The sequence below is a fragment of the Canis lupus genome, chromosome 34 (assembly GCF_011100685.1).
Source record: "Canis lupus familiaris isolate Mischka breed German Shepherd chromosome 34, alternate assembly UU_Cfam_GSD_1.0, whole genome shotgun sequence".
Classification (NCBI taxonomy): Eukaryota; Metazoa; Chordata; class Mammalia; order Carnivora; family Canidae; genus Canis; species Canis lupus.
This window is the reverse complement of record NC_049255.1, coordinates 24,254,121-24,273,911: the sequence shown is the minus strand read 5'-3', so window position 1 is coordinate 24,273,911 and position 19,791 is coordinate 24,254,121. Positions and strand designations below refer to the sequence as shown.

Genomic DNA, 19,791 nt, shown 5'->3' with positions numbered 1-19,791 from the left:
TGGGAAAGCCTGTGCACATTTATATCTGTTTTTCTAGTTATGTGGCCACCCAGAACTTCTCAGTAACATTTGTTGAGGAACTATATAAGAGTTGGTGAGAATATGTGTAACACCTTAGAACTTGCTCTGTTAGAGATTCGTCTCATATGTTCTTTATGCTAATTTATATATATCCATGTAAGAAAGTAGTAAGGCATTTCCATCCGCATATAATTTCTGCATACTGAATTTTAGTTTAATGTAATTTAATTTTAATGTAATGATTGAATCTGATTGCTGCTAACTCCGTTGTACCATACTTATCCCAATTGCTTTTATTAAAAGATGCAATAGTACACGACTTTATTGGTTAAATTATATTGTAGCCACTTTTAAAGACGTTTAATAGCTTTCTGCTGCTTTCAAGATAAAGCACAAATTCCATAGCAATACGTGGTGTTCTCGGAAACTGATTCTAAGGTATGTCTCCATATATCTGATTCTCTGAATCCAACGAACTATCAACGCTCTTCAAATACTGTTCATTCAGCTATTGTTTTGTTTGATCAGTTTAGTTTTATTAATCCTGAGCTTGATACGTGAGATATAACAAGACACACCAGTTCCCTGTGCTAGCGGATTTCACAGCCTGACCTCACCACGATGTTGGATACCTTTGTGCTTTTCTCTTTTTTTTTTCTGCTTGGAAGGCTTTCCTTAGCCCATTTCCTGGGAGGCCACATCCCAGTTATTCTTGAGTGGGACATTCTCCCATCATTCTCCCTGATGAAACCTTGCAGGGTCGCTTCCTGTTGGGAGTGGGGTTCATCTCAGCATAGAGCCCGCCTCTCAGTGGCACGTGTATCATTCTGTCATCATGTAGAATGACAGGCTTATCCACTAGACAGTAAGTTCTCCAAGGGAATAAACAGTGTTTGATTTTCTCTATAACCCTCATGTGCTATGCAGTTTGGCTTTTAGTAAGTGCCCAGTGGCTGAGGGATGGAGGGATAGATAAAATGTGTAGCTAGGTAAAAATAGAAGTATAGAGAGATGCAGAAAGAAAGGAAAATCAATACTTTAGTAGGAGACTTGGCAACAGATCATATTTCATTCCTTCACCAATCTTCTTACCTTAGCATTAAAAGTTACACATAAGTACATATATATAATTATATATACACAGATTGTATACACACACACACATACACAGACAGATACACTGGGGGTGACTAGTTGCAGAGAACAAATACATCCATTTGCGGATGATCCTGATATGTGAGTCAAATTACATATGTTTAAGATGTAGGCAAATTCATGTCTTCGCCAAATTTTCCCCAAGCTATGGTTGTTTTTAAAGATGACTTGCAGGCTAATGAATACTCCAATAATGATTTGCAAGTTTTGCATTTAATTTAATCTTTGAATCCAAAGAGCACGAGGGTGAACTAATTAAGGAAGTTATTCATGTGGCTATCAGATGCTACAGTATGCAATACGTGTATTAAAGGCCGAGTCTGCCGTGAAATTTCCTGGCAGAGAAGATCCTGAGGCAAGGTTAGTGTCCCGCCTTTCAGCTCGCGTGTATTCTTGGCATGTTGCACCAGATGTTTTGCAAGCAATACTACCTGGTGAGGAAAATTCTCATTAGCATCACAAAGAATTCTGTATTTTGATGATACTTGTACGGTTACAAAGAGAATTATGAGTCTTTTATCCTATGCAATAAACCAGTAAGAGAAATTCCTGTGGTACTAAAGAATCCTGTTTTGTTTGAAAATAGATGTTGAATGAAGAGGATGAGGGGATGTGGGCAGTGAGACAGAGAGAAGAAAATGCCTACCTTATATGCTAGTTGGGGGCATTTGGGGGATACTGTTAGCATTCTTTAATGAGGATTGTAGAAATCATTTGATATTGCCTAACAGGTAAGCTTAAATGGGGGAGGGTGAGGAAAGGTCCAAAGATGGCAATAAAGAATTTCAAATCAAGATCAGAGGTGGTGTGCAAATGCCATCATTAATCATGAATTTAACCTTGGCCAATACCCTAGGCAGACTGAGCTTGTTTGTGCCTATTTAAATCAGGTGTATGATAACATTAATAATAAATAACTTGCTAAGTGATTGTGAGGATTGAGTGGTAAGCATGCTATACATCTCCCTTTTTATTTGTTTGTCTTCTTTTTTTTTTAAGATTTTATTTATTTACTTGAGAGACTGTGTGAGTGGGTAGGGGAGAGGTGGTGAGCAGAGAGGGGAGGGAGGGGAAGGAAAAGAACAGAGAAAGAATCTCAAACAGACTCCATGCTGAGTGTGGAGCCTGGTGTGGGGCTCAGTCTCATGACATGAGCCTCCCCAGACCACCACCTGAGCTGAAACCAAGAGTCAAATGCCCAAGTGACTGAGCCACGCAGGTGCCCTTGTTAGTCTTCTTTTATTTTTTTAAATTATTTTTGTTATTATAAATTTATTTTTTATTGGTGTTCAATTTTGTTTGTCTTCTTTTAAAAGAAAGCCTGAAATAATATCTTCAGGTAAAAAATCATATTTGATACCAGAGAGACGACTGAGCTTAGAATCCGAGAGCCTGAACTGTATTTTGGTTTAAGCTACCAGTAGCTATGTAACCTAGGGTATGGCTACATCTTTCTCAGTCTTCAATTTCATAAGCTTTTAAATGAGAGTATTGACCTGGATGATTCTTAGGGTTCCTTCCATCCCAGTTCTTATGTTCAGTGATTCTATATAAATCTTTATAATGAAAGTCTACTATTTTCATTTTCCAAATGGTCCTAAGGAACAAAAAGGTTAAGCTGTTTGCCCAGGCTCTCTCAATACGCTAACAGCAGTTATGCATTAAAATGCAAACCTCCAGAATTTAGTGACTTAATGCTGCGTTAAGTTGCTTTTTTAGATACATACTTATACAGTGGCTCCCTAAGACTGAATACCCTGAAAAGAAAATCAGAGGTCGGCATTTTATGGATACTGCCAGTATAATTCTTTTTAAGTCTTACACAATTTGACCGGCTCTAGGAGAATTGGTTAGCAAAGCCATACACATTTTAATTACACAGATTATGCAACAGGGGGCTCTCTAACAAAGAAGAAAATTAGGGAGCACACATTTAGGCCTGATTCAGCTTCAAAAGCAGAGTAAGTCTTGCTCACAATTTTTAAGGAAGTAGAAGTGAGATGCTGTGCTATTACAGGGCTCAGCTAGGATTATAAACGGAGGGAGATGTCAGTACTGAGGATTATTTTCTGATTGCAGGACAGCAATGTGATATTGGATGGTTAGCATTCTGCCCACAAAGGCAGCCATATGACAAATCATGGTAAGACATTCTGAATGAGCTCAGACCCGCCAGCATCCTCTCTGGTGAATTTCTAGATTGAGCAATCAAGGGAAAATAGAGAGAGGAAGATTTGCACCATGGATCGGAGTTCCGTGGGAGAGCTGGAAAGGGTTAATAGAACCAACATGATAGAGTGGAGAGGACATCCCTTTGGAAGGTAACAGATTGAAGTTCTGATTTCTTCACTAATTAGCTATCAACTTGACTAATTGAATTTTCTCCTCTTTCAGTGTCTTGTTCTGTAATAGTAGAATAATAATAATATCTATCATGCTAATCCCACAGGATAACTGTGAGGATTAAATGCTTGAAAAACACTTAAATCGTAAAATGTGATATGGCTTGTTCTCAATCTAATCTCTCAGTTCATACATATCTTTAGCTATTTAGGAGAAAGTATGGGCCTACTTCCAACCTTTCCTAGTTGAGAGCATTTTTCATATCAGGCTTTCCCACCCTGCCAAGTACCTCTTTTCTTTTCATATAGAGCAATAGAGAAAAGCTGCAACGGCTAGCACCATCACCAGCACACTACCCCTTCCTTCTCCTTGCTACCATCAGCAACACAACTGGGAGGTGACTGATCTATTAGTAAAAGGCTGGATCCCAAAGTCCTGTGTTCAAATCCTGGCCATTCTCTTTCCTAGAAGTATAACTTAGCTAACTTGCTTAAGTTCTTTGTTCCTCTGTTTCCTTGTTGATAATAGCAGTGCCTACTTAGTAGGGTTGTTATGAAAATTAAATAATTGACACTTGTACTTAGACCAGTTTCTGGTAAATAATTAGTACTCTAGAAGTATTTACTTTAATTATTATTGCCTTTATCCAGAGTTATGGAGAAGTGCTTTGTGGTAAAAGATAACCTGTCAGGTTTCGTTCTTCTGGGGACTAAGGACATCTTAGTCATGGGCCTGAGGGATGAAGGATAACCAACCCTTCTTTTTATTTTAGTTAACCACCCCAAAGTTACTTTGGAGGATCAAAGGGAGAATCCTAGTCTGCTTTTTGTGACTTTTTGTGATGTGGTGAGCATTATAATTAGAACCAGAGAATTTTAGAGAGAGAAGGGATCTTAGTGATCATTTGGTTTATCTCATTCTCAGAATGGGAAAATAGATAGAGAAGAGGAATAATCTGTCCAAGTTTCCATATTGAGCAAATAGCATGAGAATGAGATTTCAAGTCCAGCTAAGAGTAAGCCTATTAAAACATATTGCTTCTGTTGACTCTCCTCATTGTAGAATTATCTCTTTCTTTGATATGAATTATTACAAAACTGCTTATTAAGAGTCATCTAAAATTTCCTGATCTATTTAGATATGGTACAAAGGAAGAAGAAAACGCAACCTCCAAAGTTCAACTAGATGGGAATAGCTTTATTTTGTTTTGTGCCATCCTCACGAGTAACAGAGCACTTCATCATTTCTCATTCCTCCTCCACCTCCACCCACTCAGCAATAGAGGATCAAGTCTAAACGAAAATTGGGAGAATTTAGCTGCTTTAGAGAGTAACGTTGAAATTGGGGTCATTTATTCTCATGACAGTCTTTGCTACAGTTACTAGTGTCCTTTCTTTTTCAAGTAAGTGGTCACGTTGAAAATATTTGGGCAGTTTAGATTATATATTATTTTTTGTTGTTGTTTAGAATCCCTAAAATTGAATGTCACTCCTGGTTCCAAGACCCTTCCAAAAGTAACCTTCCATTGGAGGCTTCAAAATGTAAAGATCATCTGTTACTCTTTTTAAAATTTCTCATTTTATAGAGGAGTAAACTGATAGAGGTTAAATGACCTTTCTATGGTCACGCAATTTTCTTCTCAAAAATGTCACTCTGTGGGACACGTGCTTATACTTTCCAATTACCGTGTGTATAATAAGTTAAAAATTGCACATCAGGCAACAAGATGATTGGCTTTTCAAATCTCTGACATCACAAATATGACAACTGTCGATCCACCTTCTACTGTCATTCCATCTTCCTTCCTGTGTTTTGGAACATTGAGTTGAGAAATCATTTTGTAAGAATTTTTCTCAGTTTATACTAAGTTTTCTCAAATTGGTTTTGAGTTTTCCGGAGTTGTGATTCTCCTTTTTCTTTCTAAAAAATGAAATCAAAGATACTATATTAAAAGCTGTGAATGTGTACATAGATTTAAATATGTCCTTCTTTCTACCATAAATTGAATCTCCAGATTTCTCTATGATTACTGATAGTAGAAATGGTAGGTCTTGTAGTAGACAATTGCAACTGGAGGCCGATAACTATTTGCTTTTCATATTTCCATTATGACCCTAACAGTTTACCTACACAAGACCTTCTATGCAGGGAACCTTCATAGAGTTCCTAATAATATCTTTTGCCCTGCAAATCATTTCCCTTTGGTTCTCTGTTCACCTTTAAGCTGTTAGCTTTTGGTTACTTTAAAATCTCTTATCTCAAGTGTGATCTTTTCTACACAGGAATCCAGAAGGAATTCTGTGACTGTCCTCCACAGAATCCACTATACTTTTAACTAACACCTTGGAGGCTTTTGACTCTGGCCTTTCCTGGGGAGCTTTTCTCACTTATATTTTAATAGGTTCAGGTCTCCTTTTCCTTGCTCTAGAATACTGTACCTCATCGGAACATGATCCTTTAACTGCTCAACTGTTCATTGAGGAGCAACGCCTTTAATCAGCTAAGCCATCTTAATACACCATATAAGGTAACTGTTAGCCGTGTGCTTTCATCACATGGTTATCTTGATATGTCTTCCTTGACGGTCTCCTTGAATCTCACATCTTGTACCATTTTACCATCATGTTTTCACTAGGAATCAGTTTGATCATTCATTCACCCTTGTCTTTTAAATTTCTTAAAAAAAAAAATTTTTTTTTTTCAAGTATTGCCTTGGATTCAGCCTACAGTGATTCTGTTTTATTTTCCACCCCAGCAGTGCTAACTGTAACCATTTTATAGAATATGCATCTCAGCTCGTGGAACCCTCCTCCAATACTTCCTCTGGTATTGCTCTTACTTGAATGTCTCTGATGATGGGGAGCTCACTTCCCCTTTTTGTGAAACCGTCTATTTCACTGTTGAGCTGCACTTTCTTGTATAAAACTGCTTAACTGAACCCAGGTTTGCCTCTGGGTACACAGGATACCTCTTTCTTTTTCCAAGAAAAACATCTTTAGACACTTGGAGATAGACATCACTTCTTTCAATTTTTCTTTCCTTGGCTCTAGTTATTAAACTAGTACTTCAAATGAGGCCATGATCATCAGGAAACAACTAGTCTGGATGCCTCTGACTGAGATTCTGAATGGCCTTAGTCCATGGCAATCCTAACTTTTTTTTAACACTTCAAGAATATAAACGGTCTCCTTATTAATTCATATTAATTCATCATCTAAAGACAGGCATGAAGAGAGCCTTGGATTTGGAGTCTGCCAAACTAGATTTGAATTCTTGACTGGACCGATGCTTCAGACAATTGACTAACCTTTCTCACCTTCAGTTTTCTCATTGTACAGGTGGAAAATGATGTTGGCCCTGTAGGACTGTCATGACGATTAAGTAAAATAATTTGTAGAGCGCCCAGCACTGTCCCTGGTCGATTGCGGTTGCCTGATAAATTTTAGTTTCCTTTGTCTTTCCTACCCTCTTCTTCCTTTTCTTCAGATACTTTTAACCTGTACTTTGAACATAGTTTTCAGTTGATGTTTTTGCATGGTTCTAACTAATTAATATGGACTCTGTAAGGAAAACCCAATGATTGCTTGATTAAAATGAAAATGGGGTTAATATAAGACTATATTGAAGGCCAGTGTGTAACAGAGGAAATCACAACATGGAGAGAAATTGCAACTAACATCTAGATAACTTGATACGATTCACTCCCCAGAGTCCATAGCTCCAGACCAGTGTCTTAGGAGTGCCTTTGAGATTGTTTTTCTGTACAGTTTCTGGCCTGATTTTACTTGCTAGAGCATCTCTTCCCCTGACAGTCAGAACAACTGTAGGTCTGAATGGATTGCTCAAAATTCAGGGACAAGAAAGAAAGGCATGCCTCCTTTTTGGAACTTTAAATGTAACTTTTCAGGTCTAGGTCTCTTTTATCTGATGCCTGAAACTATGACTTTCTACTCACTTTAGAGAATAATCTTTCCCCCAGGAGAATGGTGTTGGTTTACCCTAGGAGTTTATCAAGGTTGCATTATCAGAGAACAGTAGTTCAATGTCTGTGCTAGATGTACAAAGGGGATAAGGGGAACACATTCCCAGATTAAGACCGGGTGTTTTCTACTATAGTTATCAGACATTTGTTTCTTTTTTTATTATAGCTACTACTTAAATGATGCTATCAGAGACTCAAGGTGATACCACTATTAATAAAAGTTTGCCTAAGGTTTTCTTTAAGGTAAAATTTGAGACTATTCTTGCTCATCCTGAACATTTATTATTTTCAAGTTAAAACCAAATCTATATACACAGTTACAGAGTATCTGCTCTAGTCAAAGTACTAGATCCTTATAGGAATAGAAAATTTAAGTCATGATTCTCTCTTCCAAATTCTATTTCTAATTTCACAAATTGATTTTACTTAGAATATTGTTTTAAATAGTGATGTCCAGTTATTTTAGCATGAAGTCAACATTCTTTCCCTGATTTTTTGTCCTCAGCAAATAGTAAATGCTTCTAGTTACTTATCTTTTAAAGGCCAACTCTGGCTATTTCCTTGTCTTATCCTCTTATAGAGATGAGAAGAAGAGCTGTCAAAATGTGGAGGAAGGAATGGAATCTCTTCTCCCTTGCTGTGTTCTTGTGAAAAATATTTTTAAGTGAATGAGAATTTTACTAAATACTTTCATTTAGTACTCCAGAATTTTCAAACATTTTCTTGTTTGCTTCCCTACTATTCTGAAAGGAAGCTTGCTAAATATTTTTTACTTTGGTTTTGAGCAATTTTGCTTCTCGTAAAATGTGAATTTAGATATTTTTAGATGAAAGGTACTATATTTCATTCATCTATCCACTCATCAACTCATCCATTTACTCACTCATTTATTCATTGACTCATTCATATTTTTCTTTGTTTTAAAAATTTGTGCTTTTTTCAATATATTATTTTAATTAATCTACATCCTATATAGCAGTCATTTTACAGGCAAACAAACTTAGGCTCAGGTAGGCTAGGTAACTTTATGCAAGGACAAATTATTTAACTCTAAATTACATATTCTTTCTGCTTTCATTCATTTTTAGAGAATTCCTGAAACTTAGGACTAGAAATGACCTCACTGGTCACCTTGTCCAAACTCCCATTTGATCCCTTGATAGTTTTCCCTAACCAGTTTGTGTATTTCAGTCATTTCCAATAGAGCCATACTCAATACCAAATACCTATGAGCACAGGACCAGTGTGATCTTTCAGTGTTATTTTAACAGCACCCAGTGGACAAAAATATGAATTTGTTACAATTTTAATAGTACAGTTTGAGTGTCAGTCATGTGCTGGGTGCTGTAAGAGACTGCTATTTCAACAAGATCTAGTCCCTGAAAGTTTGGGATCTAAATTTAGAAATGAGAGCAACTAGGAATGGTCCATAGAGAAAGAAGCTCAGTAAAGATGGCTGACAGCATGGATGTTAGGACTGTCAAGACCTTTTAAGGTCATTTTGATCATATTCTGAGAGTTTAAAAATTGACTACTTATTTTATCTGATGTCTGTGGTGTTTCTTTTCCTTATTGTTATATTCCTTCTCTTATGTGAAAGTGATTGTGTATGTGTATGTGAGTGAGAGACACACAGTGAGAGAGAGAGAGAGACAGAGACAGAGACACAGTGAGAGAGACAGAGAGACAGATAGGTTGAAAGAGAGATTGAGAGAAAGAGATCAGACTAAGACTATAGACCTAAATATTGGGGATTGGTGTTGCTAAGGGCAGAAATCTAGGTAGTGTTCCCTCTCAGGCAATCAGATTTTAACAGATGGATTGAATTTAGGCAGACAACTTTAAAGGGTTTTGATAAAGCAAAATGATCAACTTGGAGATACTAAGACTACCCCTGAGTTAGCTGAGTTTGTTTTTTGATGTAAGAATAAATGCTTCATTTTTTACTTTAAGATGGATAGATAAGTGGGTTAATTAATTAATTTCATTGATTAATTTACTCAAGAATTTATTGAGCACATGCTACATACTTAATGCTATTTTAGGTACTGGAGTTAAAAAATAAACAAAATCAGTAATCTCCCTGTCCTTATGGGTTTATAATCTCATGAGGATCTTCCAGCTACATTTCCCTTCTAGAAGGAAGAGGTATCTCTGGATCAGTGACAGTGGAAATTAGAAAGGGGCTAAAATGATAGTGAGTCAGTGAAGAAAGACTTTCTAACGTCCTCAATCCAGCTGGGAAGGAAAATAACCAAGTGCCAACCATGAGGTTCAAGCCAAACTAATGTCTACTTTTTTAGGAACAAGAATGGAAGAAATGGAAATTTGTCCTCTTATAAATTTCTCTAATTCCTTTTTTTTTTTTTTAAGGATTTTATTTATTTGACAGAGAATGAGAGAGAGAGAGCACATGCAGGTGGAGAGGTGGGCAGAGGGAGAGGGAGAAGCAGACTCCCCACTGAGCTGGGAGCCCAATGTGGGGCTCTATACCAGGACTCTGGGATTATGACCTGAGCAGAAGGCAGATGCTTAACCTACTGAGCCACCCAGGCACCCATTTAATTCCTATTTTGACTTAGTTTCCCTATAGTATTCTTATGAAGCTCAACTTGAATTACTGATCAAAAGAGGAGGACACAGTCTCAGAATCAGAGGGTATCCTCTCATGGCCAAAGGTGGGAATGTTGCCCCCTTACCTTAGCTCTGTAGCCCAGAGAGAAGTACAAGCTGCAGAAGATTTGGGACACTCGGGTCCTTTCCCTTCCAATATTGAGTGATCTCTTCAAGGTCAGTTTACCAAATGTGAAGCCCTGTTAGTGAGTACTAGAGGTTAGTGAATGAAAAGACATTCAACATTCCCATTTTTTCTCTGTGATCTTAGGTTGTGAGAGACCTTGAGATCAAAAGGCCTGGATTAAACTCCTAGATCCTCACTCATCTGTTGTGTGACCTTGGGGGATGTCATCACTTATTGGAGTCTTAGTTTGTCAGTAAAATTGGGTTACTATTGTTCCTTTAACTTTCTTCTCAAGGTTGTTGGGAGTCTCACTGAGATAATACATGGGGAGATGATTTCTAAGCAGTAGAAAACTATATAAATGCAAGTGACATTTGCTTTCTTATTTTATTAGTTTTATTGCATGATTATAATTGTGTATGATAGCATGTTTTTATTGACATACAGTGTAACACAGAGAATAAAAGGGACGCTCTGGAAATGAATTCTGTGGGTTACACCTGAACTCTACTAATTCTTAAGTGGGTGACCTTGATTAAGCAACTGAACCTCTTTGTGACCCACTTTCTTCATTTATAAAATGAGGATAATGACAGAACCTACCTCATAGGGTTGTTATAAGGATTCAATGTGTTCATAATTACAGTGCAGTTAGAGCTGCAGGGTGCTTAGCATTGGCTCACATCAGTTGTACCTTATATTTCTTATAAAAACAGAAATTTTTTGAAACATTGATAATTTCTCTACTTGGGCAATAAGGACACCACCCCTGATGTATTTCAGAGAGAATTAAATCTATTGTCTTTCCTATTTTGAGAAATGATCAAAACCAAACACATGACATGTAAAAATGCAGTTATTGAACTATTGGATAAAGATCCACAAAGAAATGTGTTGTGTAAAGGAATTCACAGATTATTAGAAAGTTAATTGTTTATATTGCTTTTGCCAACCTATTTTCACTGACAATCTGGCAGAGAAAAGCAAAAATAAAAGGAACTGCCACTCCTGCATGAGATAAAATTCATGGAGAAAAGGTCTTCTTCTGCCTGTCAAGCTTGCTGTGTCAGAGCCCAATGAGCTCATGTTCGCCAAGCTTTGAGTCAGGGGCCTAATCTCAGAGAAGGATGATATATGAGCAGAACTACACTCCTTTGTGTTCCTAACGGGCAAGGACATTGACAATATTCCACTAATGAAAATTTTGTTTGCCATTACAATGTCAAGGTTAATCATTCATTTCAAGTAGATCCAGCCTTCATTAAATACATCATGTCCAGGAGTGAATGATGATGTATGAATCACAAGGTATGTTTTCCTGTTTTGGGAAGTCTGGGTTTTATGGCAGGACTTGATTAAAATGGATATATATATTTTTAATTTTCTTTATTTATTCATGAGATACGCAGGGAGAGAGAGAGAGGGGCAGAGACACAGGCAGAGGGAGAAGCAGGCTCCACACAGTGAGCCGGAAGAGGGACTGGATCTGGGGACCCTAGGACCACGCCCTGGGCCGAAGGCAGGCGCTAAACCGCTGAGCCACCCAGGGATCCCCTTAAATGGATATTTTAATGACAGCATGCTCATTCTAATACTTTATGTTATTATCACATCTTCTTTGAGGCTTGCAACAGCTCAGTTAGATAGGTACTGCTGGTGTCGTGATCGCTGACCTGTTTTGCAAATGTGGTTTAGACAGACTGGATAACTAGTCCAGTAGCATAGAGCTAGTGGGTGTTTAAGAGTTAAGTAAGTTCCTGATGACATGTACTGTAAGTTCATTGAGGGCAGGAAGATTGTAGAGGGTGTATAGAGTTCTCCTTGATAACCAAAGTAGAGCCTTGTATGTACCCTGTGCTCAATTCAAGGTTTCAAGTGGATTGTGGTTTCAATTCAAGGTTTCAAGTGACAGTGACCCTAAGAATTTGATGGTGGGAGTTAGAAGGCTTGACATGTGTGTAAGGGAAAGACTATTTAACGTTCTGTGTTTTTCGCTTTTAAAATATGGACATGATTAAGACTGTCCATGCTTTATTTGCTTGAGTCGAGGTCAGAAATAGAAACACAACTCCGTAAGTATCCTTTCAGTGTGTATCTGACAACTTTCTCCAAAGTAATTAAAACTGCTTCCAACCATGATGCCTTCAGAATTGTGAAGGTAAGAGTTTCAAGTTGGTCAAAGAAAGGCATCATAAACATCAAGGTATTGTTATCTCTGAGATATTGCCCTTTAAAAATTGTTTTACCTAAATCATCAGTAGGCTGATTTGGTCTCATTCTTGATGCCCAAATGCGAAGATGCTGAAATGCCCATGTAACTGTGGAGGAAGATTCCTGACATTTGGTGGCCCAGGTTATGAATTTCTGGATAACAAAAAGCTGACTTAAAGTTTAGAAGCTACTTTGCTTCTAAACTAAACAGCTGTGTGCAGAGATCCTAGATAACTTCTCAGAGGTCCTGAGACTTACCTCTTCTTCTCATTGAGGAAATGTAGTAAATAAAGTAAAGGATGCTGAGGAGGACTTCCAGGGCTCAGCAGCCAAAGGAGCACTCTCACAACATCTTCAGAGGTGCAAGAAGAAGAGTAGTTTTTGTTGTCTAATCGAATGGAAAACACCACATTCTTTTAATAGAGATCTAAAGACAGGAATAGTGTCACTCTCAGAAAGCTCCCACTTGTTGTTTTTATTTTGTTCCTTAAACGCCTGACTTGATGCTGGCATGTCAAGACCAAGAGGAGAACTTCAAACAAGTGTTGTCTGCTTTTTCATCTCCTGCCCCATCACCCTCTTCTATCTTGTGCCACCACATTGGTTTCCTTCTGCATCAAACTATGTTCTTTGCATAAACCTGCAGAAAAAAAGACCCAACACATGCAAAGATTAGATAACACACATTCTCTTCCCAGGCTTTTCTTTTTGGGGGAGTGGGAATCACAGGATTACAATTCTGTGGAAGTGCTAGATTTGGAGAGGCTGAGTTAATTTCTTCCTCCTAGTATTATCTACATTGTGTGTGTTTGTGTGTGTGTGTGTGTGTGTGTGTATGAGTGTGAATAAAACTCTCAAGCTTTGACACATGAAAAACTTGTTAAAAACTCAAATTCCTGGCCTCCACTACTCAGAGACTTATGCTTCATGTTCTGAGAAACCATCGGGAATCTGCATTTAAAAAAAGCATCTCAGAAGAGTATCATGCATTTTCTTAAAAAAAAAAATAAAAACAAACAGTCATCATCTCTTGCACTCATTTGGCATTTTCCAGTTTTCAAAATGCTTGCACATACATATTCAGTTCTCTGAGGTAGATGGGAATGATTATGCCCATTTTGAGGATAAGATACTCCAAGTTTAGCAATGATTTCCTCAGGGCCTCACCACACACCCCTCGCTTGCCCATTTCCCTGTATTCCTCACCTTAGCTGACCTTTTCCTTTTGGGGTGTTGAGCTGCAAGAGGCCAGGGGCCCCCAAAGCCAGCCAGTACTGTCTGTGCCTGCCTTCCTCGACAATGAGACAAGTTTCTTCTGGTAGCCAAGGAAGGAAAATGATTTTATCTGTGAAATGTGAACACTTCCCTAATTGACAATGTTATCAATTGGTTCCTTGCCCTATTGGGATGCATTTTTGAAAATGTATTCAGCTTTACTTTGGGAGGAGTGTGTATGTGCCTGTGTTTGTCTTTTTTACCTGTCTTGTTCTATATAGTTAGAATCCCAAGTTCACTGTCCTTACTGAGTCACATTGCACTGCCGAAGGGGATTGTGTCGTGTGGACAATTGGGATTCACTCCTCTGCGGAGCCTTGCTTATTCCATCCTCCTCCTAGCTGTCCACCCCATAAACCCTCCATCTGCTTCTGTTATGTCCAGCAGCAGCACCAAATATACAGGACCCCAGACACCCTAGGCTTGTTTGACACAGTGCTCCCTGGAATCAGCCTCAGAGGCCTCAATCCTTCTCATTGCCTAAGTGGATTTCTGCTAGGTTTGTGCCCACATCCAGAGAGTTCTGGGACCTCTCCTCCGGGTCCCCTATCCAGTAGCTTCCTGGGCCTGCACGGTCCTTGCCCTCTATTCGGATGTCTTGAACATATACTTGTTTCTGTTGGAAATCATCCACTTAATCTTCTAGCACTACCCTTTATGCTTAGTGGAGAGACCAGGCGCAGGATTAGGGATATCTGAAGACAAGTTGAAGGGAGATTTTTAAATACAACGAAGAGCCAGGTCCAGACCCTAGCAGGAATGGAAGGTGATTATTCCTTTACCTTTCCAAAACCTTTCATGCTGCATTTCAACTTGGGTGACAGCATCTTCTCTGCTGAGTTTTCTGTAACATCTGCCATCACAAGCATCCTGGAGACCTGGACTGCACTCCAAGGCCCGTTGTTGACTGCCCTTGCCCACAGTCACCCCGTCACCCCTCCTGCATTCTCCTCTCTGTGCGGGGTGCTCACTCAGATCCCTCATTTTAAGGAGAGAGAACCTGCTTTGCAGCTTTCTGGATAGAACCAAGAAAACTGGGTTTCAAGGATGCGGAAGCACTTTATCCTGTTACAAAATGAGCTGAAGGTGGGGCTCGACATTAGGGCCCGAAAGGCCATTGTTACTTTCTCCAGTGTCCACTGCCTTCCTTCCGAAACCGAGAATTCTGCGTGCGCCAGCCTCAGGGAGAGAGGGTGGACTGCTGTCCCTCAGCTCCTCCCCCCTCCTAGCCCCCCTCTTTGTGCACTCGGGGTCCTTTAACCGGCCGGTGCTTGTGTTTTCTCTTGGGGGAGGGACGGGACGCCACAGACCCGAGCTGCAGTTCCTTCACTCTGCCTCTGAGAATTTCTCATCCAAACCTCAATCACGTAGGATTGCGTAGAGAGGAGAGAAGGGGAGAGACAGAAGACGGAGAAGGGGGAGAGGGGTGACGGGAGGGGTGACGGGGGGGAGGAGAAGAGAGTCTGGGAGCCGAGGGCGCCTGGGAGGGAGGAGGACCCGAGCGCCGCGCCCCCCTGCGCACGCGGAGCCCGACCCCCTGCCCGGCCCGGCCCGGCCCCCCGGGCGCTGCCCAGCCCTCGGGCGGAGGGGAGCCGCGCCAGAGCTGCCCCGGCGGCCGCCGGCTGTCGTCCCCCCCCTCGGTGTCCGCGGCCGCCGTCCCCGCCTGGAGTTTGCAGCGGAGCGAGCCGGCTGCGCGGCGGCGGGGACGCCCGGGGCGCCCCAGCCCCTGCCCGTGAACGGGACTCGGCCCTGAGCGCCCCCTCCGGGGCCTGGGGAGGCGGCGGCGCTGAGCGGCCACCCGCGCGCCAAGTTGGGCGAGTTGGCGGCGGCCCCGGGGGGCGCGCGGCACAGCCCCCGCCGTCGCCCGGGACGGCCTCGGGGGCCCCCGCCTGCGCTCCCGGCGCCGGACCGCGGTGGGCAGCCCCGGCCCGGAGCCGGAGCCGGAGCCGGAGCCGGAGCCGGAGCCGCAGCCGCCTGGAGCCGCCTGGAGCCGCCGTCGCCCGCAGCCAGCCCCCGCCCCTCCCGAGCCGCCGCGCCGGGGGTTCGCCGCGCGCCTCTCCCTGGCGTCCTCGGCCGGGATGGGCTGCGCGGGAGCCGGGGGTCGGCCTCGCGGGCGGCGGGTGAGCCGCAGCTGACCTGCCGCCTGCAGCTGCGCACCCGCGGGCCGCGCGCGCGCCTGGGGGTCCGGGCCGCGCGGCGATGACCTGATCCCGAGCCCGCCAGGGCGCCCCCTCCTTCCCTGTTCCCTCGCTTCCCTCGGAGCCTGTGCGGAGACCGGCTCGGTGCGGCGGCCCCGGGCGGACCACGGCGGGGAGCTCCAGTTAAGGCGTGTGGGCGCCGAGCTGGAGAGGACACCTTCGGCATCGCTGCCTTTTGAGGGGGCTTATTTAAACTACTGAGTCATTCCAGATTTAGGATTCCCTAAATAATCACCAACTGTGCCCGTCTTGTGCCAGAAAGCGAGCCGAAAGAGCGAGAGCGCCCGCTCTTGGGACCCCGCGCATCCCCGGCGCTCGCTCGCCTCCCGCGGGCTTCTCCCCGAGGGGTGCTTCGGCCCTCGAGGCTCTCCCTCCCTCGGTCCGTCGGTCCCTCGCTCCCTCCACCCCTCCCTCCTTCCCTCCCTCCCTCCCTCCTTCCCTCCCTCCTTCCTTCCCCGGCCCTCCTTCCCTCCCCCTCCCCTCGCCTCCCGCTCTCTTCGCAGCGCGGCGGGCGGGGAGGTGCGCGCACCGCAGCTGGAAACAGCTGCCCGCGCCCCGCGCCCGCGCCCGCGCCCCGCGCCCCGCGCCCCTACCCGGACTCCGGCTCGCCGCTCCCACTTCGCGCCTCTCGGAATTGCAGAACTCCGGCGGCCGGGCCCTGGAGAACCGCAGCCGGCGCGATGCATTCCGTAGACCTCACCCAGCCGGGACGGACCTCCTAATCTCCAGAACTGCGGGCCGCAGGGAGTTAAATTGCTGCCTTCCTCTCCTTCTCTCTGGCTGGCGGTTGGTGGCTTGTTTTCTAAAGGAACGTTTTATTCACTTTTTAGTATTTTCTACCGGGGGGCACGCTACCCGCCTCGGCCCGGACTCTGCTTTGCAAACGGGTTTTCTATGTATGTATGTGTGGATGCACTTCGGACACCTTGCCGCGCTTGCGCCTCCCCAGCGGGGGCACGGCTCGTTGTTTCTGGACATCCTTCCGACCCTTCCACTTGGGACTCTGAACGCAGTGTGACCAAAGTCCCCCCCCCCACCCCCAGCCCCTTGGACGCGGATCGCCGGGGGAGGGTGCAAGTTTGGGGTGCAAGAGTCTAGTTAACTGGAAGGCCTGGGACCGCCCCGCCCCCGCTGCCAGCGGTCGGGGAAGTTTACATCTGGATTTTCACACATTTTGTCGCCACTGCCCAGACTCTGACTAACCTTGTGGGCGTCGGGTTTTCGGCACCGCAGGCTCCTCAAACATTAGCACTGCCTCCCCGCGCCTGCCCCGGCCCTCCAGGCCGCCGAGGTCCTGCCCTCGCCCCGGCGGAGCGCGGACCCGAGCGCGCAGGGGAGCCGGGGCCTGGGGCCGCGCCGAGCAGCTATGGCTGCGGCGATAGCCAGCTCCTTGATCCGCCAGAAGCGGCAGGCGAGGGAGTCCAACAGCGACCGGGTGTCGGCCTCCAAGCGCCGCTCCAGCCCCAGCAAAGACGGGCGCTCCCTGTGCGAGAGGCACGTCCTCGGGGTGTTCAGCAAAGTGCGCTTCTGCAGCGGCCGCAAGAGGCCGGTGAGGCGGAGACCAGGTCAGTAGCAGCCCGGGCGGTGGGCTCCCCGGAGCTCACGCCCCTCTCCCGCGCGAGGGAACCGGGGTCCCCCTGGGGCCATTCCGGGGGAGCCCCCCTTCTCCCCTCATTTCCGGACGTCTCTCTTTCAATCACCCTCGGGCAGTTGGTAGCTTCTAGTCCCACATTCAGGAAAACACTTCATTATCTTGATGAACCCTCGGCTTGACTAGGGTGAGGGCTACCTGGCTAGATGCTCCTGGTCCCATAAAGCCTGTAGGATCCTTGAGGGCGGCGGCCGGCTCCTTCCTAACCCCTTTCTCTATTTCCCGTCCATCCGTCCATCCATCCATCCATCCATCCATCCATCCATCCATCCATCCATGGCGCATACTGCCTGCTGAAGACCCAAATATAAACAAACGTTATCTCCCCTGACATTTAGCATAGTTCTGGACACTGACACTGAGTAGACACCAGATGAGCCTGATTTTTTTTTTTTTTTTTCGTTTTCTAACTCTTCCTCCAGCAACACCTGATATTGCATCTTTCAGAGGTTCCAGGGGGTTCTCACCTCCCCACTTTCCCACATGCCCCTTTACTTCCTTGTCCACAGACCTCTTTTTCCTGTTCTCTTCCTCCAGCACTCTCTTGGTTTCCCAGGGTTCTGGTCATGAACTTTTCTGCCCTATTGCTTCCATCCTTTGCACACTCGCACTTTCTTTTGGGACATTAAGGAAAAGACATGGTATCTGCAGTTGGGCCTAAGGGAGTGTGAAAAAAAACAAAACAAAAACAACTTTAGATTTTCCAGAGATTTTCTTGTTCAGGCCTTTCTGAAGTTCTCTTCTTTGTCCCTCAACTCACATGGTTGGTCCTCAGTGTGATCTTTATTTACAAAGTGGAAAGTGGATACCTTTCCAAGTACTTATTCCCAGCTCAAACCAGGCCAGCTTGAGAGGATGAAAGCAGACTTGCCCAGATTTGTGCTTCCACCAGGCTTCATTGATCCTCAGGGTGTGGCCTGCCGGATCACTGGCAATTTGCAGATACCTTACCCTTGGTGTGGTCAACCGAAAGGAAATATGGCCTAGATAAAAAGCTTGCTCTGTGATCAGTTGACTGGTTTCGGTTAGCATCTTTGCAACTCTGACTGTAATGTTCTCCTGGGTTCCAGAAATGAAACATGGGCTAGGGTCATTGGGGTGAGGAAAGCATTAGGAAAGTGTGGCCGGGTGAGGCTCAGAATTAGTTTAGAAATTGAGGATTAAGTCTTAAGAAGAAGACATCTCATTTTCATTTTTCCCGTGGGTTTTCATGACATGATTCCCTCCACAGTGGACTCTTTCTCTTATTCTGTGATGCCGATCAAAATAGAACATTTCAGGAGTAAACAGTGAGATGATGATCCCAAGGCGAGAGCTACTAAAATCTCTGTTGATTTACATACAATTAATATGGCCTATTAATTTCATAAGGTGAAACTTTCTATGAAAACTGGAGTTCTGTATTTATAGAGTATAATAATTCATGTGGGGGCAAATAAAATCTCTTGTACTGTTGTGCAGGGATCATTTGGGAGTCATCTTCTCTGAGGGCTCGTGTGGCCTACAAGGAACTTCAAGGCTCTGAATTCAGTGTAACTTTTCTCATATTTCAGTCTTTGAAGTATGTTCTTGTACTCTAGTTGGGATGATTAAGTGATGTTTTTGAATAGAGCCTGCCCAGCGTCCTCACTTCTAAACCAGGCAATAAAAATGATTGGGTGACTTACCTGATCCTTGTGGAAGATGATTTGGAGATGAACAATTTGCATGGCTTAATTTTACATGGGGAAATTGCTTCCTGTGGCTCTTTCCTTAGCATCTCAGTAGAAAATAGAATTTGAGGGAATTGCTGAGTTTATTGTTTTCTAAAGTGTTTATTTAATCCGCTCCCCTTTTTCATTTCCGTAGTGTACGTCTTGGCAGAGAGGATCCTGGCTGGTGACTTCTTTTATTTAGCTAACGTCTCACAATAATAATCTGGCTGAGCGATCACAGGCCCTGTTAAGACATGCCCAGCACAAGGCCAACATGTACACCATGGCCTTCAGTTTGGACTGAAGCTCAGCTTAGAAGAATCGGAGTGTGGGGTGCGGAAAAAGATTTGGAAAGATGTTAGCGTGCTATTATCGCTACTAACAAAGCCAAATAATTAGTCTGTTGATTTGCTGTCAGCAACCATGATTCACATAGCATGGGATGAACCTATTTATAGAGAGGTAGCACCTTCCACATCTCAATTCCAGAGAGAATTCTTTAGCTGGATTGGGAGGAAGTT

The 19,791-nt window shown here is 43.6% G+C and overlaps 1 protein-coding gene and 1 long non-coding RNA gene across 6 annotated transcripts in view; one reads left to right on the top strand and one right to left on the bottom strand.

Moving 5' to 3' along the window:
* The window catches only part of FGF12 (fibroblast growth factor 12), a 543,009-nt gene that overhangs the window by 275,633 nt on the left and 247,585 nt on the right, over positions 1–19,791 (top strand). The window contains exon 1 of one of the 4 annotated variants that reach the window (XM_038583704.1): positions 16,490–17,490. The exons of the other annotated variants lie outside the window; for them this stretch is intronic. Coding sequence (XP_038439632.1) covers positions 17,292–17,490 — 199 coding nt within the window. The 5' untranslated portion in view covers positions 16,490–17,291. Of the gene's footprint in view, positions 1–16,489; positions 17,491–19,791 lie in introns of those variants that run through there. 4 annotated transcript variants of the gene reach the window in all.
* LOC106558216 lies at positions 1,047–17,799 on the bottom strand. Of its 2 annotated transcripts, none has more exons than XR_005383911.1 (5): positions 17,129–17,799; positions 16,519–16,727; positions 12,711–13,092; positions 10,201–10,314; positions 1,047–1,607 (listed from the first exon to the last, which is right to left on the bottom strand). It is a non-coding gene; the product is annotated as an uncharacterized LOC106558216 (long non-coding RNA). The 2 variants fall into 2 exon arrangements; XR_005383910.1 differs by lacking the exon at positions 1,047–1,607 and adding an exon at positions 4,696–5,439.